The sequence below is a fragment of the Rhinolophus sinicus genome, linkage group LG01 (assembly GCF_036562045.2).
Source record: "Rhinolophus sinicus isolate RSC01 linkage group LG01, ASM3656204v1, whole genome shotgun sequence".
NCBI lineage: Eukaryota > Metazoa > Chordata > Mammalia > Chiroptera > Rhinolophidae > Rhinolophus > Rhinolophus sinicus.
Window position 1 is genome coordinate 99783591 of NC_133751.1, and position 19011 is coordinate 99802601.

Here is a 19011-nt window from a genome sequence, read left to right on the forward strand (position 1 = left end):
TGCTGGATGGAAGCAAAGAACTCAAAGATTCTTGAATAAAAAGCATGCACAGTGAACAAATCTGAATTCTAAAGCCACCAAAACTGAAAATTGCATGAAAAAGCCTTCTGAATCATATTGCCAAACTGCCTTTATAAGGAGACTGATCAGAGATATCAGCTCAGATTGTGGTAAAGGCACTCCATGTTTTACATATTTCACATCTAGTCAACAAATTACCTGCAACTAAATAATGTAGACCACGTGGCAGGCACCTAACCAAGAATTTTCAAGAAATATGGGGCTGCTGTTTATTATTATCCAGAGCTTGTCCGTCAGAAAGCAGCAGACCGCTAACAGAAGAGCTTTCAATAAAACAAGTCCTAAAAGGAACTCTGGAAATGACACAATAGCAGATCTTACTTCCAGACTGGACAAACTGTTAATACTAACACAAATAAGACAGGCTTGATTACGCAGTCAAGATGATCATAAGTAGAGATCTTTTAAGGGACATGTAGGCATAAGAAGTTGGGGGGAAACTGTTGATAGAATATATTTAACAAGGCTCCAGATCAAAGGCTATGCGAATAAAAAAAGCCATTATGTGCTAATGATTTACATACATGTATATTATCTCTAAAAACTAACACAACTCTACAATGCAAATATTCTTTTCTACATTTTAGAAATGAGGAAAGATGGGTAAATGAAATTGCCCTAAGGTTACGCTTAGGCAGAGCTGAGATTTGAGCACAACTTTTTTGATTAGGTAAGAAAGCATGGGTCTCTCAATGAATTAGGATGAGAACCAGGATTACTAACCTTATTTAACATTTTACAAATGTCTGGGAAGAGGAATTGAAATGAAAAAACATATCAAGACTCAGAAAACACTATTAAAATCTTGTGGGCAAAATAAAACCTAGTTAGTTGTCGTCGTCCCCGCCTTATCCGCTATTTCACTGTCCAGTTTTAGTTACCTGTGCTCAGCCACAGTCAGAAAATATTAAATGGAAAATTCCAGAAACAATTCATAAGTTGGAAATTGTGTGCCATTCTGAGTAGCGTGATAAAATCTCCTGAATCCCGCTCCATCCCACCAGGACCTGTTGGTCCAGCACATCCAGGCTATATACTCTACCCACCCATTAGTAGCCATCTGGGCTACCAGATCAGTTATGCAAGAGACAGACCACATTCACATAATTTCTATCACAGTATATTGTTATAATTATTCTATTTTATTATTGTTGCTGTCGATCTCTTAACTGTACCTACTTTATAAATTAAAGCTTATCATAGGTATGTATAGGAAAAAATAGTGTGTGTGTGTGTGTGTGTAGGGTTCGGTACAACCCATGGTTTCAGGCACCCACTGGGGGTCTTGGTATGTATCCTGTGAAGATAACTGGGGACTACCTTATACAAAACAGAGTATAAGCCAAGAAGGAAAATGCTAAAATATTGTTGTAGAGGTTACAGAAACTTCGCGGAGAAAAGGCTGTGGACTAAAATACCTATGGTAGATTTTATGGGACCAAATTATACTTCAAAAGAGAGAAAATTTGGGTTAACAGTGAAAAGAGTTGGTGGAAATTTCTCATATGGGTGTTAGAGAGAAAGAACAAGACAAAAGGCAAAATCTAGCAAGCATATTCAAAACAAAACAAACAAGAAAACACAAAGAGCGACCTTAGTAAATAAGTGTGTTACAAAAAGGAAGAACAGCAAAGGAGTTAAAAATATAGAAACTTGGAACTAGATTTTCTGTCTTTAAATTCTGACTCTTCATATACAAACCGTATATAGGCAAGTAACTTAACTTCTGTAAAATGAACATGAGCATGATTGATATACCAAATTAAAGAGTTATTCTGAGAAATAAATGACTTACCTAAGCATCTAAAATAACGCTTTGGCGGTGCCTGGCACATGTTAAATAAGTGCTACTTATTATTGTCATTGTTACTGGTTTGTGCTGCTGCTATTGGAGAGTCAGAAGTGAGGAGAGGTAGGAAAAAGGGACAGACGGTGCAGAATGTTGAAGGCCATCCAGAAAAGCAGATGTGGGGGTCGTCTCTGTGGACGGTTTCCAGTAGGCACCTGACATCACTAAAGAAAGCAATGTTTTAGAACAATCTGGTAATGCTTGGATTGATACTGAGAGAAGAGACTGAAGATTTGGAAGCTGTTACGACAAAGCAGGATGATGGCAATATGTGAAAGAACACCCTCTTTTATCTTCTCCACAACCAATTTATGAACCTGAGGAACTCGGGAAATGTATTTATCCAAAAATGGGAAAGCTGAGAAACAGAGCTTACTTTAAGAAGGAAGAAAAAGGGAATGGCTGTGAGCACACTAAATTTAAGAGGCAACAAGGTTTCTATACATAGATTTCCTAGGTAGGACTTCAGGTAAAAATTTAGAGATTTTCAGCAAATTAAATCATTTATTCATTCAACACATATCTGAAAAAAATATAGCCACCTGGTTGTTGACAATAAACTTCTAACAAATCATAAACCATTCATATTTGTTTTTGTATTTCCTATAGTCTTCAACCCCCTTTAACATCTATATGTGAACTAAGTTAAGTGTACTTTGTGTTTTCCTCTGGGCAGAGACACTACAAATGAGCAGACCTGTGTATATTTCTGGGTTATAAGCCTGCAAGAATGGTAAAATGCAACAGAGGTGACCGATGGAAAAGAACCTTGAAAAGAACCCAATTTTGTATCAGACAGCAGTCTGGATACTCAGGTAAAATGAGACACACTTGGAACACGAACATTTTTTATTTGAAATGCATTTCAAGTCCTAAAGCCTTTCACTGAATTACAGTGTTGCTTTTCCCTTGCATGAAGAACAATTGCAATGTTTGAACAACAGTGAAAAGGCAACCTGAGAACCAGGATTGGCTCAGACAGACAGGTGATGCTTGTGCTCGCAGCTCCCGCAGATGCCCCGTGTTTCTGAGAACATCTGTCTTCAGGTGATGGGCACAAGATGTTTGATTCAGAATAAAAGTCATCTTAAATATATTCTGTTCTAATTTTAATGACAATACAACCTTAAATTTAGTTCTTATTTCAACATTTTTATTAGAAGTGTAAAAAGGTCTGTTATTAAAATTGGGAAGCTAAAAGAATAGACTGAAATGTCAGGTTGTGAGTAATCCATATAGAATAAAAATATATGTGACAGAGGGGAAAATTTCAGTGACAAGTTACAATTTTATTTACTAAAACAAGTAAAGTAATAGGAATAGAAATAGAAGAAGATGTAATAAATTGTTAGGGAAATTCAACTATTCTGACTTAGGAAAAAATATTTCATGATTTTTTTTATGTCTGAGTAATATTCTGTTGTATATACTCATATGTACCACTTCTTCCTTATCCATTCATCTGTTAATGGACACTTTTAGGTTGCTTCCACTTCTTTGCTATTTTAAATAATGATGTAATGAAACATATAGATGCAAACATTCTTTTGAACTAGTGTTTTGAATTTCTTCAGATAAATACCCAGAAGTGGAATTACTGGGTCCTTCTTTGTCTCTTGTTAAAGCCTTGGTTTTAAAGTCTATTTTGTCTGGTATAAGTATTCTACCTCAGCTTTTTTTGTTGTTGTTTTCTCACTTTCATGAAATAAATTATTCCATTCCTTTACTTTCAGTCTGTGTGTCTCTTTCAATGTGAAGTGATTCTCTGGTAAGCAGCATATGTAAGGGTCTTGTTTCCTCATCCATTCAGCCACCCTATGTCTTTTGATTGTAGCATTCAATCCACTTACATTTAAGGTAACTGTTGATACGGTACATAGTTATTGCCACTTTATTATTCATGTGTTTTTTAATCTTTTTTTTCTTCTTAAAAAAGTCCCTTTAACATTTCTTGTAATACTGGTTTGGTGATGCTGAACTCCTTTAGCTTATTCTTGTCTGGGAAGCTCTTTATCTGTTCTTTGATTCTTAACAATAGCTTTGCTTTGTAGCATTAATCTTGGTTGTATTAATAGGCGCTTGTTTTTCATCACTTTAAATATTTTCTGCCAGTCCCTTCTGGCCTGCAAAGTTTCTGTTGAGAAATCAGCTGGCTGTCTTATGGGGGCTCCCTTATAGGTAACTAACTACTTTGATCTTTTTCTTGCTGCTTTTAAGATTCTCTCTGTCTTTAACATTTTGCTAATGTCTTTAGCATTTTAATTATGATGTTTCTTGGTGTGGGTGTCTTTGGGTTCATCTTGTTTGGGACTCTCTGAGCTTCTGGAATTGTATGTCTATTTCCTTCGCCAGGTTAAAGAAATTTCCTGTCATTATTTTTTCAAATATGTTTTCAATTCCTTGTTCTCTCTCTTCATTTTCTAGTACCTTTATAATGTTGGTACACTTGATACGGTGTCCCAGAGGCCCCCGAAACTATCCTCATTCTTTTGGATTCTTTGTGCTGTTCTCATCGGATGTTTTCTGCTATCTTATCTTCCAAATTGTTAATTCAGTCCTCTGCTTCATCTAATCTATTGTTAATTCCCTTTAACGTTTTCATTTTAGTTATCGTATTCTTCATTTCTAAATGCTTCTTTTTTATGTTTTCTATCTCCATTTGTATGTCTCCTGTCTCTTTGTTGGAAGTTCTCCCAGAGATCACTGAGCATCCTTATAACAAGTGTTTTGAACTCTGCATCTAGTAGCTTGCTTGTTTCCATTTGTTTAGTCTTTTTTCTGGAGCTTTGTTCTATTCTTTCATTTGGAACATATTTCTTTGTTTCCTCATTTTGGCTTCTTCCTCATGTTTGTTTCTAAGTGTTAGGTACAGGTGCTATGTCTCTCAGTCTTCGTAAAGTGGCCTTATGTAGTAGGTCCCCTGTGGGTTCCAATGGCACAGTCTCCCTGGTCACCTGAGCCACATGCTCCAGGAGTGTGGATTGTGTGTGCCCTCCTCTTTTAGTTGAGCCTTGACTGCTGTTGGCAGGGACTGACTCTCAGTCTAACTGATTGAAGGCTGGTCATGACTACAGTGGAGGAGCTGTTGTATAGAGGTTGACCTTAAGGAGCAGGGTCTGCTTAATCAGGGCTCTGGTGCCTGTCGACTCTGGCCTTTGGGTGTGTCATCTTTGGAGGCAGCCGAATGGTGCTCCAGCTTGGTCCTAAGCTGGCCACTGGGCATGCTGACCCCAGGACCTCCTGGAAGGGGCCATGCCACAGGCCAAGTTCAACTGCAGCCTGTGCATTGCCAGGAGCAAACTGGAATGTGCCAGCAAGCAATCCACATATGGCTGCCACCCTCACTGGGCTAGGTGTCTGGGAAAGGTCAGGCCTCAAACTGAGGCTGGCTACCACCAATGCTGTGGTTGGAGCTGTTCAGCAAGTGGTACAAGTCTCACCAAAGCCAATGCTGCTTGTTTGAGGTTTGTGAACCTTTGAGAAATTTTAGGCAAGTCCATAGCATGAGAAAAGAAGGCCACTGGAAAAGGCTTGGGTGGGACTGCAAGTTGGGTTGGGTGAGGCCTCAGGGAAACGCCAGGGCAGGGTGACCGGTGTTAGCCAGGTTGATGGAGACTCAGATATGGCACCTGCCTGCTTCTGCACATGGGAGGACGGAGGGCTCAACAAAGAACAATGGCTTCTGCCAGCATTTCTATTTGGGAGAAAGCTACCCCTCCATCCCTCACCCTATAGCCAGACAATTCAGTTTCTCCCGGTGTATCCCTGGTACCTTTCAAGCTGCTGCCCCAGCACTGGAGGTCAGAATCAGTGAGTCTGTGCATGGGCCCTTTAAGAGGACTTCCTAGAACTCCAGCCATCCTCTCACTCGGCCACAATCTCTGCTGGTTTTCACAACCAGAAGTTGTGGGGACTTCTCTTCCTGGCACTGGAACCCTGGGCTGAGGATTCTGGTGTGGAGCTGGGACCCCTTGATCCTCAGGGGGACCTCCACAGCCAAGAGAGCCCTCCTTATTTTTAACTACCACACGCAGGCATTTGACCAGCATCTCTGCCCCTCCTACCAGTCTCGATAGTGCTTCTTCTGTATGTCTTTAGTTATAGGACTTCTGTTCAGCTAGACCTCAGGTGATTCTCAATGATGGTTGTTCTACAATTTTGATGTGGTCCTGGGAGGGGACCAGTATAGCATTTACCTATTCCACCATCTTGACCAGAAACCAAGTAAAGACTGCTCTTATTCAACTTACCTTTAAAAACAAGCCTCAAAAGAACCAAGCGCATCAGCAAGTAACTTACAGCAAAACAAAATTAAATGTTCTTTAAAGAAAGACAACAAAGCCCAGTCACTCAAAAACATAACATAAGGGTCAGCATCCAAGCAAAAATTACTGGACATGCAAAAGAAGCAGGAAAATGTGATCTATAACCAGGAAAAAAAATCAGTCAAAAGCATAACAGGCCCAGAAATGACAGGGATATTGAATTAGCAGAAAAGGACTTTATTATGTATTTATTTACAATAACATATGTAAGTTATATAAAATTACAAATTATGGTCAAGGATTTTAAAGAAAATGTGAACATAACATGAGAGAACTGGATCTACACACGCGCGTGCGCATATATTTTAAAAGACCCAAATGAAATGTCTAGAAAAGAAATATTCTATATCTAAATGAAAAGTTCAGTGGACGGGCTTAACAGAAGATAGTGTAGAAGAAAAGATCAGTGAATCTGAAGACATAGCAATAAAAATTATCTAAACTGAAACACAAGTAGAAAGGTGGAAGAAAAAGGTTCAAGAACTGTTGCAGATTAAAGGAGACATGACAACTAATTCAATATGCGATCCATGATTGGATCCCGAAACGGTTAAAAAACAAAACAGTTACACAGGATATTCTGAAGACAATTAGGAAAGGTAAACATGTGCTCTACATTATTAGAGAGAATATACTATTGAAAAATATATTACATATATACACACTGATATCCTATATTATTTATAGTGTTTATCAATATCAAATGTCCTAAATATGATGACTGTATTTTGTAGACATATAGAAGAATGAAGCTGTGGGAAAAAGAAAATCATAAGACATAAAAGATGGGGCTATTTTAAAATAGTTTAAGACAAAACACTTGAGAATTACTAACAAAGGTAACTTCAACAGGATACCTATGTTTTCATCTTTGTTATGTAAACCACAAGTTTTTGTCTTGAGGACATTATTTTTAATACTCATATGGGTATTTTGACAACCTGATACATTTTAATCAAGCCAACATCACATAATTATCTTTAAATAGAATAATTTTCAACTGCCATGGTTCATTAATCACATGACATAAACGTGAACTAATCGCACCATTTCTCAAAAAGATAAAAGCAAAATCCTGCTTCAGTTAAAGATAAATGGAAATCACAATACTAGAAAACTAAATTTGTGATGATTTAGAAAGTATTACCCTAAAAATTAACAAAAGATAATTTTTTCATGCTTTTTGGTAAAAACATTAATTATCAGAAAACTAAGCCTATTGTCACCTTGAAAAACAGAGATCTGATAAAATAACATTTAAAGCATTGTGAATGCCAAGCCTTTATGTTCCTTAAGGAAAGGAACTATCTTGTTTATTTGTATGTATCTCAAGCCTAGAAGAATCTCTTATATAAATACCTGTTGAGTCAAACTAAATCACAACTAAGGTAACTGTCTATTCAGCCCTACCCAGAAAGATATACCACAAAAATAAAACGTCCTTAGTTCTTTTTTAAAAAATACCAAAAATTTTACTTCGGTCATTGTGGATAAAAATTTTACTGAAATATTTTGCACTTTCCCCGCTTTCTCATGCAAAAGGCACCAAATGTAATTTGACCTTTTCCAGTGACTTGGGGATCATGAACGTGCTTCATCAGACCTTACGTGGTTTTTCTCCTTAATGTTACGTGTCAAATATCACTTCCTCTCTCTGTGCTTACTACTAGCAGACCACTAAATAGTCATTCCACCTTCGCTCCATCCTTAGTAAACAGAGAAGTAAACTTAAGAATTCTAATCTTTAAAAAAATCAAGTATATAAAAGTTCCAAGAAAAATTGTGAGGAAAAGTATATGGTTTTAAAGCTGAAGCTTTGTGACACTTATTATGGAGGTATAAAGGTATGTTTCCTTTTCTTATTTTGGGTTATGTTCTGAGGGCATTGACCTTTTAACAAATGGCATTTACAACTGTGTGTTTATTGAGACTTAGAGATAAGTTGAGTATATTTGTTTCATTAGAAAAGTTTTTGGTAGGGCTGGCTGGCAAAATCTGTTTATATACAAAGCCATAGTTAGTTGTTTCAAATATAGCTGAAAACAGAAGCCAGAATCCCTGGAACTTTAAAAATTAAGACATTATGTTATGTTCCAGTGGCAGTATTTAAAAGTCAATCTTTGGTACATGGGAAAGTAATTTGTAAATATGAGGGTAGTGAAAATTGTGGACAGTAAAATAACTTAGTGGCCCTGAGTGAACTATTTTTTTTTAAGTAAAAAGAAAATCTGTACGTAGTATAAGAAAGTACTGCTTCATGAAACTTGATTATAGGCTGTGTTGTATATGTACTAGGGCATGAGTAAAAATAAATTTCTTACTGTGGGTTGCACTCAAAAGAGTTTGAAACCCACTCACATAGTGAGTTCTTAATGTTCTGTAGGTTGTCTGCAATCAGAAAAGATTTGTGCTTTTCCACTCACTGTAACAAGAATATTCTGCAACACACCATCACAAAATCAAAGTCATTAGCTCAGGGGTCTTTGAATGTGGCTATTTCCAAAGAAGTTTTAATACTGCATTGGCACATGATTTGTACAAAAGATTAAAACGAAAAATAATCCTTTTTATTCTCAGTAACATTAAGAAAACCCAAATAAAACTTTATCTGCAGCTATTTCGGATGCTTATTATAGTCTGAAGTAAAGATGGATTAAAAAAAAAAAAACTTTTACTTTGCAATGAACTATACCAGTGAAAATAAACTACATGAGTTAAAAGCAGCCCAAATACTTAATTTTCAGAATTGCAATTTAATGTTAACAAAGGTATCCATATAATATCCTCCAGTTACCCACGTATATTAAAGTGCATGTTAAAATGAAGCATCTGATCTGAGTTCTTATTTTTTGGATACTAACAGGATTCATATCCAATCAAATCTTAATTATTTCTCATCCTAACACAGCAGACCCCCCATGTGAACCCACTTAGCTCTGTAAATAAGGTTTGCTGGAAGAACTTTGTATGCCACTTAAGGATATCTCTCTGAACTTGCTATCAGCCTACTAGGAATCTCCAAGAGACGACAGGGACTATACTGCACTTGAAAAATAACTGATGGAGGAATTACAATGAGAATTTTGGTGCTCAGTGCCACCCAGTGACAGAACTCTGATTATACTCCTCCCTTTACTGCCCTTTAATTTTGGTGTTCTAGGCACTGTACTAAAAGCTCAGTACACAGAACTGCAGAAAACATAAGCTCTACTCCAAAGCAGTTGAAGTGAGAAAAGATATACCCATGAGTTTTCTAGGCTAGAATCAAGAGAGGGAAAGAAAATAATACAACAGAGCAAAAAGAAAGAATTTACAGTAAAGAAACAGGAAACGCACTGTACTACTGGGGTTTGCTCTGGCCATAGCAAATAATCTTTCCCATCAAAAGCTTTTTCAAACACAAGACAGAAAATGGAGGCCTAAGAGAGAATAATGAAAGGTAATCCTAGTAAGGAAAACAGAAGACTATTTTGTAAGATAACAAAATTTTGCAAAACAAAATTATTATTTATTTTTATGACCTTATCACCCAAATAATTCCCCCAAAAAGGTTTATGGTAACTTTTTTAAATTCTCATAAAACATTTGAACCTAGATAAAAATGTTTGTGGGACAAATGAATAACTAGATTTAGAAATACCCAAGAGCATTAAGTGAAATGAACATGAAGCCAATAGAAGGTTCCAATAATATTATTTATTCCCTAATCTAGTTAAATTGAATTGTAAGTGCTTACAGTTTTGCACATTAGTTCATTCAGCAAAAATGTATTAATCAGCTATCAAGTACCATAAAATGTATTAGGCACTAGAACTACAGAATCAAAAACATTATCTTTTCTTTCACAGAGATTGACATGGGAGTAAATAAGTACTATTAGGTTGGTGCAAAAGTAATTGCAGTTTTTGCAATTTTTTTTTTAACCCTTTAAACCACAATTACTTTTGCACCAACCCAATATATGAAAGAAATAATCTATTCTGCCTTGGAGAAAAATCAGGAAAGGTTTCAGATAGGAGATGATAGTTCATCTTGACCTAAAACACAGTCAGATTCCCGAGACAGACAAGAGAGAGGATGTTACAGGTGAAGGACATGAGAGAAACCAAGACAGAGAGAGCGAGACCGCTCAGCACATGTAGGGACCTGTACATTCCTGCAGGGTAAGGTTGAGAGAGAACAGGCAAAGTACAGATGTGACTTGAGAGGCAGAAGTCAGGTAAGGCAGGGACTTGTATCCCAACTAAATTTTGTAAAAGTCACATGCCAACAGAAAATGAGTGCCAACATCTTCCTTATATCTGCAATCCAAACGTAACTCCATCCATTCCCCCCCAAAAAAAACAGTAGAGGAAATAATATCTAAGTCTCTTCAGCCTCTTGATAACTGGCCTAGATGGTTGTGAAGCCACATTTTTCAAAAATAATTACCGTGTTTCCCCGAAAATAAGACCTAGCTGAACCATCAGCTCTAATGCGTCTTTTGGAGCAAAAATTAATATAAGACCCGGTCTTAATATAATATAATATAATATAATATAATATAATATAATATAATATAGTAAATATAATATAATATAATAAATAAAATATAATATAATGTAATATTTTGCTATATAATATATTTTGCTATAATATAATATTTTGCTATAATATAATACCGGGTCTTACATTAATTTTTGCTCCAAAAGACGCATTAGAGCTGATTGTCTGGCTAGGTCTTAGTCTCAGGGAAACACGGTATTAGAACATAAGATGATAATAAAATTCAGCAAAAGTACATGCATTGTACCATTTCTGTTTACTAAGCTTCCTTAGAGTTCAGTTAAAATAAATTGACTATTTGAAGATATTGTTAATTTAGCATTAAAACTACATGGTGGAAATATCTTGGACTGTAATGACAATGGAACAGATTTCTGATAACTAATCTAATTTGGTCATAAACACAGGAATTTTTGTACAGTTCTGAAAAGTTTTCTTTTAAGTGATTATTTTAATATTTTTGAAATAACAGATATTTTTACGAATTTTTTTTAAATGTCCTATTTCCCACTGGGATGCCAATACAAGTCCGAGAACTCTTGGCCTCAGAATGCTAAAAAGTCATTTTTCAATTAAAAGATTTAATATAGCCTTAATTTATTTACCAAAGGGCCAGCAATGTGTTTTAACTTCACCCACCAAAAGCTAATATTTCGAAACAATTATATTTTGTCACAGTAAAGAACAGCACGATACAAAGATGAACAAAACAACGTTTTGCTTTTCCTCCAAAGAGCTGTATTTTTCAGAGGATACAGTTTTTGTCAGTGTGAGTAAAAAGTGATTGTTTTCAGAACAACAGCTGGCACGTAATCAATAGTTCTTCTTACTGGCCTTCTGGACATTCCACATATCCAAATACTGCTTCTGAATATGTGTTTTCCTGCATCTCTTCAGGGCAAGATATATTAAAAAGCTCAAATGTGCCTCTCCCAATAGAAGATTAAAAAATTAAAACAGTGCTCTCTTTATTTCAGAATGCTACAAACAATTCAGTTTCCTACTCTCCAAAAATTATTAATTGCATGTCTGCCATCTTATTTGGCTATCTCTGAGTCACAAAATACTTGGGATAGATTTTATAGAGAAAATCTGCCGTTTTCTTTATTATAGCACACAATTTTCACTTCCTAATTTACTTTTACAGAAGAAATAAGAGATGTCCAGGTTTCTTTAACTACACTACAATATTCATCTTCCAAAAGAATCTAGAGTTTACAAAAAGTAAAACCCTGAAATACCCACCACCATTAATCATTTGAAGTATCTTGTTAAAATTTTATTTCTTCTTTCTTTTCTTTTGTGCTGTCTACAATGGAAAGGGTTCCTTTCTCCAAGGAAAGCTTTGTAAGACAGAGCCAAATCTCATTTGTCTGAGATAATTTGTCACTTCAGGTAGGAAGCATGGCAAAAAAATAACCTTGCGACTACTATCAGCTGCAGCATTCTGTATGGTACAGAATTAAGCTTTTTTCAGTACTCTGTCCCAGTTTGCTATGTCAGGAATAAGGAAATGAGTTATTTTTCCAACTATTTTCTTAAGTGGCTGCATTCACACAAAATTGTAAATATATATGAATGAACCACTATTTATTATCTACAAAAAGCTATTTATTTGCAATTCAGGAAAGCAGTACAATACATACATTGTAAATGATTAGGTTCCATGACATACCTAATACAAAACTGTATATAATCATCAATTTGGATGCCCAGAAAATACAGGCATAGATTTCTGATCTGAAGATTGTAGCTAATAAAGCTAATAGCCCCTCTACCTCCAGTAAGCAGTAACCACCCTCAGAAAGGAAATTCTCTCTGGGACAAGATTCCAGTTGTTCTTCCAGTAACCATGATGAATTACATTTACCAATTCACACTACTTTGATAGGTAATCCATAATTCTTATACTTGTATATTTATGAAACTTACATTTTATATATTATACATTGACATGACTTAAACTTTCCTTTATAAGATAAATTAGAAATTTTACACATCAACTGACACAATGTGAATTATCAGTCAATAATTTAGTTTCTGAAAGGTCAAGGAAATAGTGAATTTTATGTGCCAACTGGACTGAGCTAAGAAATACCCAGAGAGCTGGTATAACATTATTTGGGGGTGGTATGTATAAGAGGGTTTCTGGAAGAGATTGGCATTTGATTCAGTAGACTGAGTAAATAAGATCAGCCCTCACCAATGAGAGAAGGCATTGTCCAATTCACTGAGGGCCCAAGACTAACAAGCATAGCTATTCATTCCTGAAATGTGTTTTCATTTCATGTGACAGTATTTTCCTAAATTTTGCAGTGAAATCTCCCATTCCCACCTAAAAAAGAAAGTTATAAAAAAGTTTTTAAAAATTTTAAAAGGTATTCTGGTTTCCAATTACCAAAGACTGAATTGAGCCAAAAATTATATAGCATAATAGTGCAATAAACCTTGGAATCAGCAAATTTAGTTTATTTTTAATTTCTCAGGGGCAAGAAATTAATGAAATTATTACAATAGTATTTCATTTTGTTGGAACAATCTGTAATTATTATAGCTTAGTTCTGGATCAAATTTTACAATGGTTTAAATTCAAACTATTATAAACATATCTCTGAAGAGCAGGAAATCTACATTTGACTTCGAGTTCTAATTTAAAGGCAATTGAGATGAGAGTTTAGATTTGGAATTAATATACAACAGTAAAACTACCTACCGTGTTTCCCCGAAAATAAGACCTAGCTGGACAATCAGCTCCAATGCATCTTTTGGAGCAAAAATTAATATAAGACCTGGTCTTATTTTAATATAATATAAGATCGGGTCTTATATAATAATGATATTGTATGATATGATACTGGGACTTTTATTAACTTTTGCTCCAAAAGACACATTAGAGCTGATTGTCCGGCTAGGTCTTATTTTCGGGGAAACACAGTATAGTTTACAAAGTGCCCTACATTTCAAACCCCTTTACAGTTATTATTTTATTTCTTTAATAAGTTTATAGTGGAGGTGTCATTTCTTTTATGAAATGAAAGGAGCAGAGAGAAAATTTAGGCACAGTAGGTGTCAGGGCAGGCTCTCCTACCAAGCAGACAAATTATCTAAGATCAGGCTACGGAAAGTCATGAAATAATATCGCATGTCTACTCTCTCAGATACATGCAAGAAATTACATGACACTCAGGGCTGAGGTAATAAACTAAAAGAAACATCAAGGCTTATTTTATACAGGCCACAATGTGGCTCTCTTCTGCCACAGCCAATCCAAAAACAGATTTGTAAAGACAGTATTAAAAGCATCAAAAAACCACACCTTTAGAATAGCACTGATTATAGTGAGGTCCTATGGCCAAAACTGCATTTTACTGTCTGAAATGCCAGCTTAAGGCACGCCAGGGAGACAAGCTTTATACAGGTGACAGGCTCAAGAGAGATAGACATAGGTGTAGTGCTGAAGCTGAGAGGGTGAAGGCATAAAATTAAAGGTTAACGTTTCCATTCCCAGATCAGATCAAGCAAGATGCCACCATTCAAACCACAGTTCAAAGATGCCCAACAGCCACCTGGAAATTCTTAGAACTACTAGTAATTGTTTACAACCTAGTCAATTTGCTTGTTGTCAATCTCACTAAAACTGTGGGTCATGAAACTGAAGGTATCTTCCCCTTCCTACTGGCTGCAAAAAGCTAAGAATACATTTTATAGCAAATGATTAAGACTGAAGTAAACCTGCTCCTCTATTTTTTTTTGCTTTCACCATCTCCTAGTTTCTTTTTGACTTCAGTCCTTTCCTTTTTTAATCTGAATGAATTGTGTAAACTTTCTTAAATCCTTTCTGAAACAAGGGAGTACTTAAGTTACTAACTTAACAAACAGTAACAAAAACATTTAAAAAGCAAACATTACCTTTATATCAAAATTACAATCAAGTCTTCTAATTAACACGATGAAAGTCCCAGATGAATTGTCTTTTAGTGGTGGGGGCACTATCGGTTCACAGGCATTCTCTGGTTTTGAGTTAATCAAGAAACCCTGAAAAAGAATTGGCAATCAGTTTATTCCTCTATTAAAACCCCAAAATCAGTTATTGTACAACATCTATTGAACCTGTTTCATGTGCTTTGCTTTATGCTACGTGAATTACCTGGCAACTCAACAGTTCCTACCCTCCAAGCGCTCACCACTCCGGAACTTCTAATGTAGTATTTGGATTCATAAGCATGTAGTTTTTCAAAGTAAGTTCTGTTTTTACTATTCAAGTTTTGGGGAAAAAAAATCACACATAAACCCATCCCCCAAAGACAACCACTATTGGCAGTTTGGTATATTTTCCAACAATGATTGACATTTCTAAACCAAGCAAATACTTTTTTAAATTAACTTTTAAATTTCTTTTATGTTATCAAACTGAAAATGCAGAATTTCTAGGAATTTATTCTATAGAAACACTAGCCTGAATAAATAAAGGTATATGTAAAAGATGTCCCCTTATACATTGTTTTTAATAGCAAAAACTTGAAACCATACACACCAATAAGGCAGCCATTTAAAAAAGGATAGTATACTTATACAATAGAAAAATAATGCAATCATTGAAAAGGAGGAGGTAAACCTATATGCACTAAATTGAAATGGTGTCCACAAGATAATTATTAATTTGAGAAGAAAACAGCAAGTTGTTTTCCCAGAAATACAGGATGTTTTGACATCAGAAAATGTATTAATATAAAGTGTTATATTAATAGATTAAAATAAAAATCAAACGACTATCTCAACAGATGTAAAACACTGAATAAACACAAAAAAAGATGATCAAATTCATTAAATTCGTTTATAAGAATAAATGAGCAATTAAAGCTATGACATAGCACCTTAACAACAGTCTATATGGTCTATTGGTTACACCAACCACCTATTCCACAGGATATGGCAATTTCTCCTGCCTGAGGTTGCATTGCTTAGCTTGTGACAGGGAATGCTTGCGCATATGTATCAGGATAAAACGCAGCATACCTTCATTTACTCTTAAAATAGTTCCCTTTCCTGATTCCACAAAGCATTTGGTTTTTACTTCGCAGGGAAACAGAACTGTGGTTATCATTCCAACAATGAATATTTACTTCGCTCATGTTAAATTTACACACTGCTGCCTTTTCTGCACCTTTCTGTACACACATATTTTGTTTTAATGCCAAATCACAAAGTACAGCTCTTTTCAATACACTTATAACAGCAATTAAATTCAACCTAGTACTAACAAGGCATATAACTCAACTGAAGTGCAGACAACATGAAGAGCTGGGACCAAGTTTCCCATTTCTTGGTGATGACAGCCCCACCGTGACTGCCACCTGGTGGACAGCAATTGAAAGACACATCCCAATTTCAGAGATGTTAAAACATGGGGTAATAAAATGCGTCTTAGAATCAATATATTTGTGGTATGTACAGACAGAAAAAAGGGTCCACAAGTGGAACTTTAAAAAGGTTTTGCTTTTTAATCATTTCTGTATTGTTGAATGTGTTATGACAAGCGTGTATTATTTTTAAACTTAAAATTTATAAAAATCAAATACACATTAAGCTAAAAGCCCAAAAACCAAATCTTTTTGCATAATGGAAATTGACTGTAGCCTTTTAAAAAATAGGTCTTACATTATTAAATATAATCTTTCCTGTGGACTATGCTAAAAAAAAAAAAAGAATAACTTGCTCAAATAGCTTACTAATTCGTCTTCTTCCCTCAGATGTGAGTCACTGAAACCTAAGTGCACATTTACTTTGTTTCATGCACAGTCTGTGAGGTAGCATAATGGGCTTTGCCCATTTGTTTTGCAGAACTCTCTGGTCCCTTAAATAGGTGCTGCCTTAAAGCCAGGTCCCCGTGCATCACCCTCCAGCGCTAATCTTCTTATCGAAAGGATGGTCACTCTGCACTCAAGAATCCTCGTCTCTATCTTCTGATGGGGCACTTGGGGCCAGGATGGAGGAAGCCCGAGAAAACTACCAGTGCCCAGTAGACTCAGAAACCGGATGCCCACCTATCTTCTCTTTGTTGTGATTCTCTGATGGTTAAACAAGGATGCTGAACAAAAACAGTGCATGCAGACTAGCACCACAATTATCATCAAATGTATAATACAGTAAGTTTACAGTATATAAATGTTGATTTTTAAAAAGCTTTTATGACTATACATAAAGCAAAGTGCACAAAATATAACTCTTCAGCCTGATGAGTTTTCACAAACTGAACACACCTGTATCAGGAAACAGAGCATTAACTGCACTCCGGAAGTCCCCTTCTCTCTCCGTGCCTGTCACTCCTCCCCAACCCCACCCCCAGTGTCACTATCGGAACCTCCAACAGCTTCAATGACTTTCTGCCTAATCTGACGTAAACAGAACCATGCAGTATAGCACATGCTCTTTCAGACTTCTTCTCAGGGCTGTATCTCACATTCAACCCTCCTGTTGAGCAACCCTATTGTTGAGATATACTTGGTAGATCTTTCATTTTCATTTCCATGCAGCATTACATTATGTGAATATGCCAAAATTCATTCTACCGTTGATGAGCATTTGGGTAATTTCTAAGAAGAGGCTATTACAAATGGTGCTGCTATAAATATTCTGGTACAAGAAGAAACACATGTGTAAGTCTGTTAAGCACGTACACTGAAGTAGAACCACAGGATATCAAGCTGGATCATAGGGTATAGAGCTTTAGTAAATACCACCAGTTTTCTAAAGTGGTTTGGGTTACCACTTTTTAAGTAGAATATTCAAATAATCTAAACATAAAAATCTTACTAAATACAATTTTATTTTAATGCTTCAGATGGTATTGCATTCAGTATTGCAATGTTTCAGGGTATATGTTAGGAAAAATTATTCTTGTTGATAAATTATACTGGTTAATAAAGTCATAAAGAGATATGTAACTCAATAAAGTGGTTTTGCTTAAATGATTGTTTCCAGCTAAAAAGAGCCTCAGACTTTCCTTCCCTTCAGCTTGCACTGGATGGCAAACTATATAATGAGCAAAATAAAGCAGAGTATTTGCAATGATAATGTCAATGAAAATGCTGAAAACAAGGCAGCTGTGCATCTTTCCCAATGTAAGAGTATAAAAGTAAAGGCAGGAAGACGGGGGAAGATGTGGTAAGTTGTTTTGTTAGTGAATACCTGAAGCTATGAATTAGTAATTAGCAACTGCAGTGACAGCAAGCAGTCACCATGCGCTGAGCCATGGCACTCAGCACAGGGCCACGCACTTGCCCTTTAAATGTCCTCATTCATTGCAAAGACGTTTGCAATGACCCTATGAAATAACTTAAGATATTCTTATCATGCCTGTTTTAAAGATGAGGAATCTGAGTCTTAATGGGTTCACACCGCAGGCGTGCAATCCCGGGAGTCGGACTCCACAGCCTGTGTTCTCAACCACAGTGGGTCACTGCCTCCAAAGACGGACTAGTGAAGAACCAATGGCAACAAGAAGAGGCATGAACATTTACAACAACAAACACACAAAAATGTTAGACTAAGAAGCAATTAAGGCCGATTCCAACATTGATTCAAATACTTCAAAATGATGATGACGTCAACCGTTCCGCCCCCATTTTTACACTCCAACAAAGTCCAAAAAGAGTTATACTGATCAATCAGACTTTACCAATTAATGTTTTCCGAATGTGAGACAGATGAATTTGTTTATATCAACAACAACTTAGAATGTTAAAAATATCCACTGCCCTTCTCTCTAATTCTTTATTAGATCATTCTTCCAAAATCTACCAGTAACTTTCACATACAGAGAACATACACTTTTTCACAAATATTTATTGATTACTCTCCTCTTATGCAGCAAAACATACTTTAACTATTATTCATATCATATTCAGTTCCTTTAACACTATGTTCTGAATACATTTGTCTCATTTCATGAGGGCTCTGTTTAAACACTAGGGTGATAAGACTGAGTCCCTACTCAAGTAATTAATATCTGAAAAGAACTAACAGATCCAATAAGATAAAACAAAGTATAAACAACATGTAGTATAACTGCATAGAACAGAGCAAATCATTCTATGGGAGGCGGTAACAGAAAAAGTGGTGTTTGACTTGGTTCTTAAACTTGACTGTATTTCAGTCGGGTGCCAAAACGTGAACATACTCCTCCTATAAATGACCTGACCGATATAATGG

At 35.8% G+C, this 19011-nt stretch overlaps 1 protein-coding gene across 3 annotated transcripts in view; it reads right to left on the reverse strand.

The window, feature by feature from the left end:
• Positions 1-19011, reverse strand: part of RNF13 (ring finger protein 13) — a 137087-nt gene that overhangs the window by 54095 nt on the left and 63981 nt on the right. For all 3 annotated transcript variants that reach the window (XM_019748856.2, XM_074333758.1, XM_074333751.1), the window contains exon 4: positions 14710-14835. In XM_019748856.2, coding sequence (XP_019604415.2) covers positions 14710-14835 — 126 coding nt within the window. The remainder of the gene's footprint in view (positions 1-14709; positions 14836-19011) is intronic.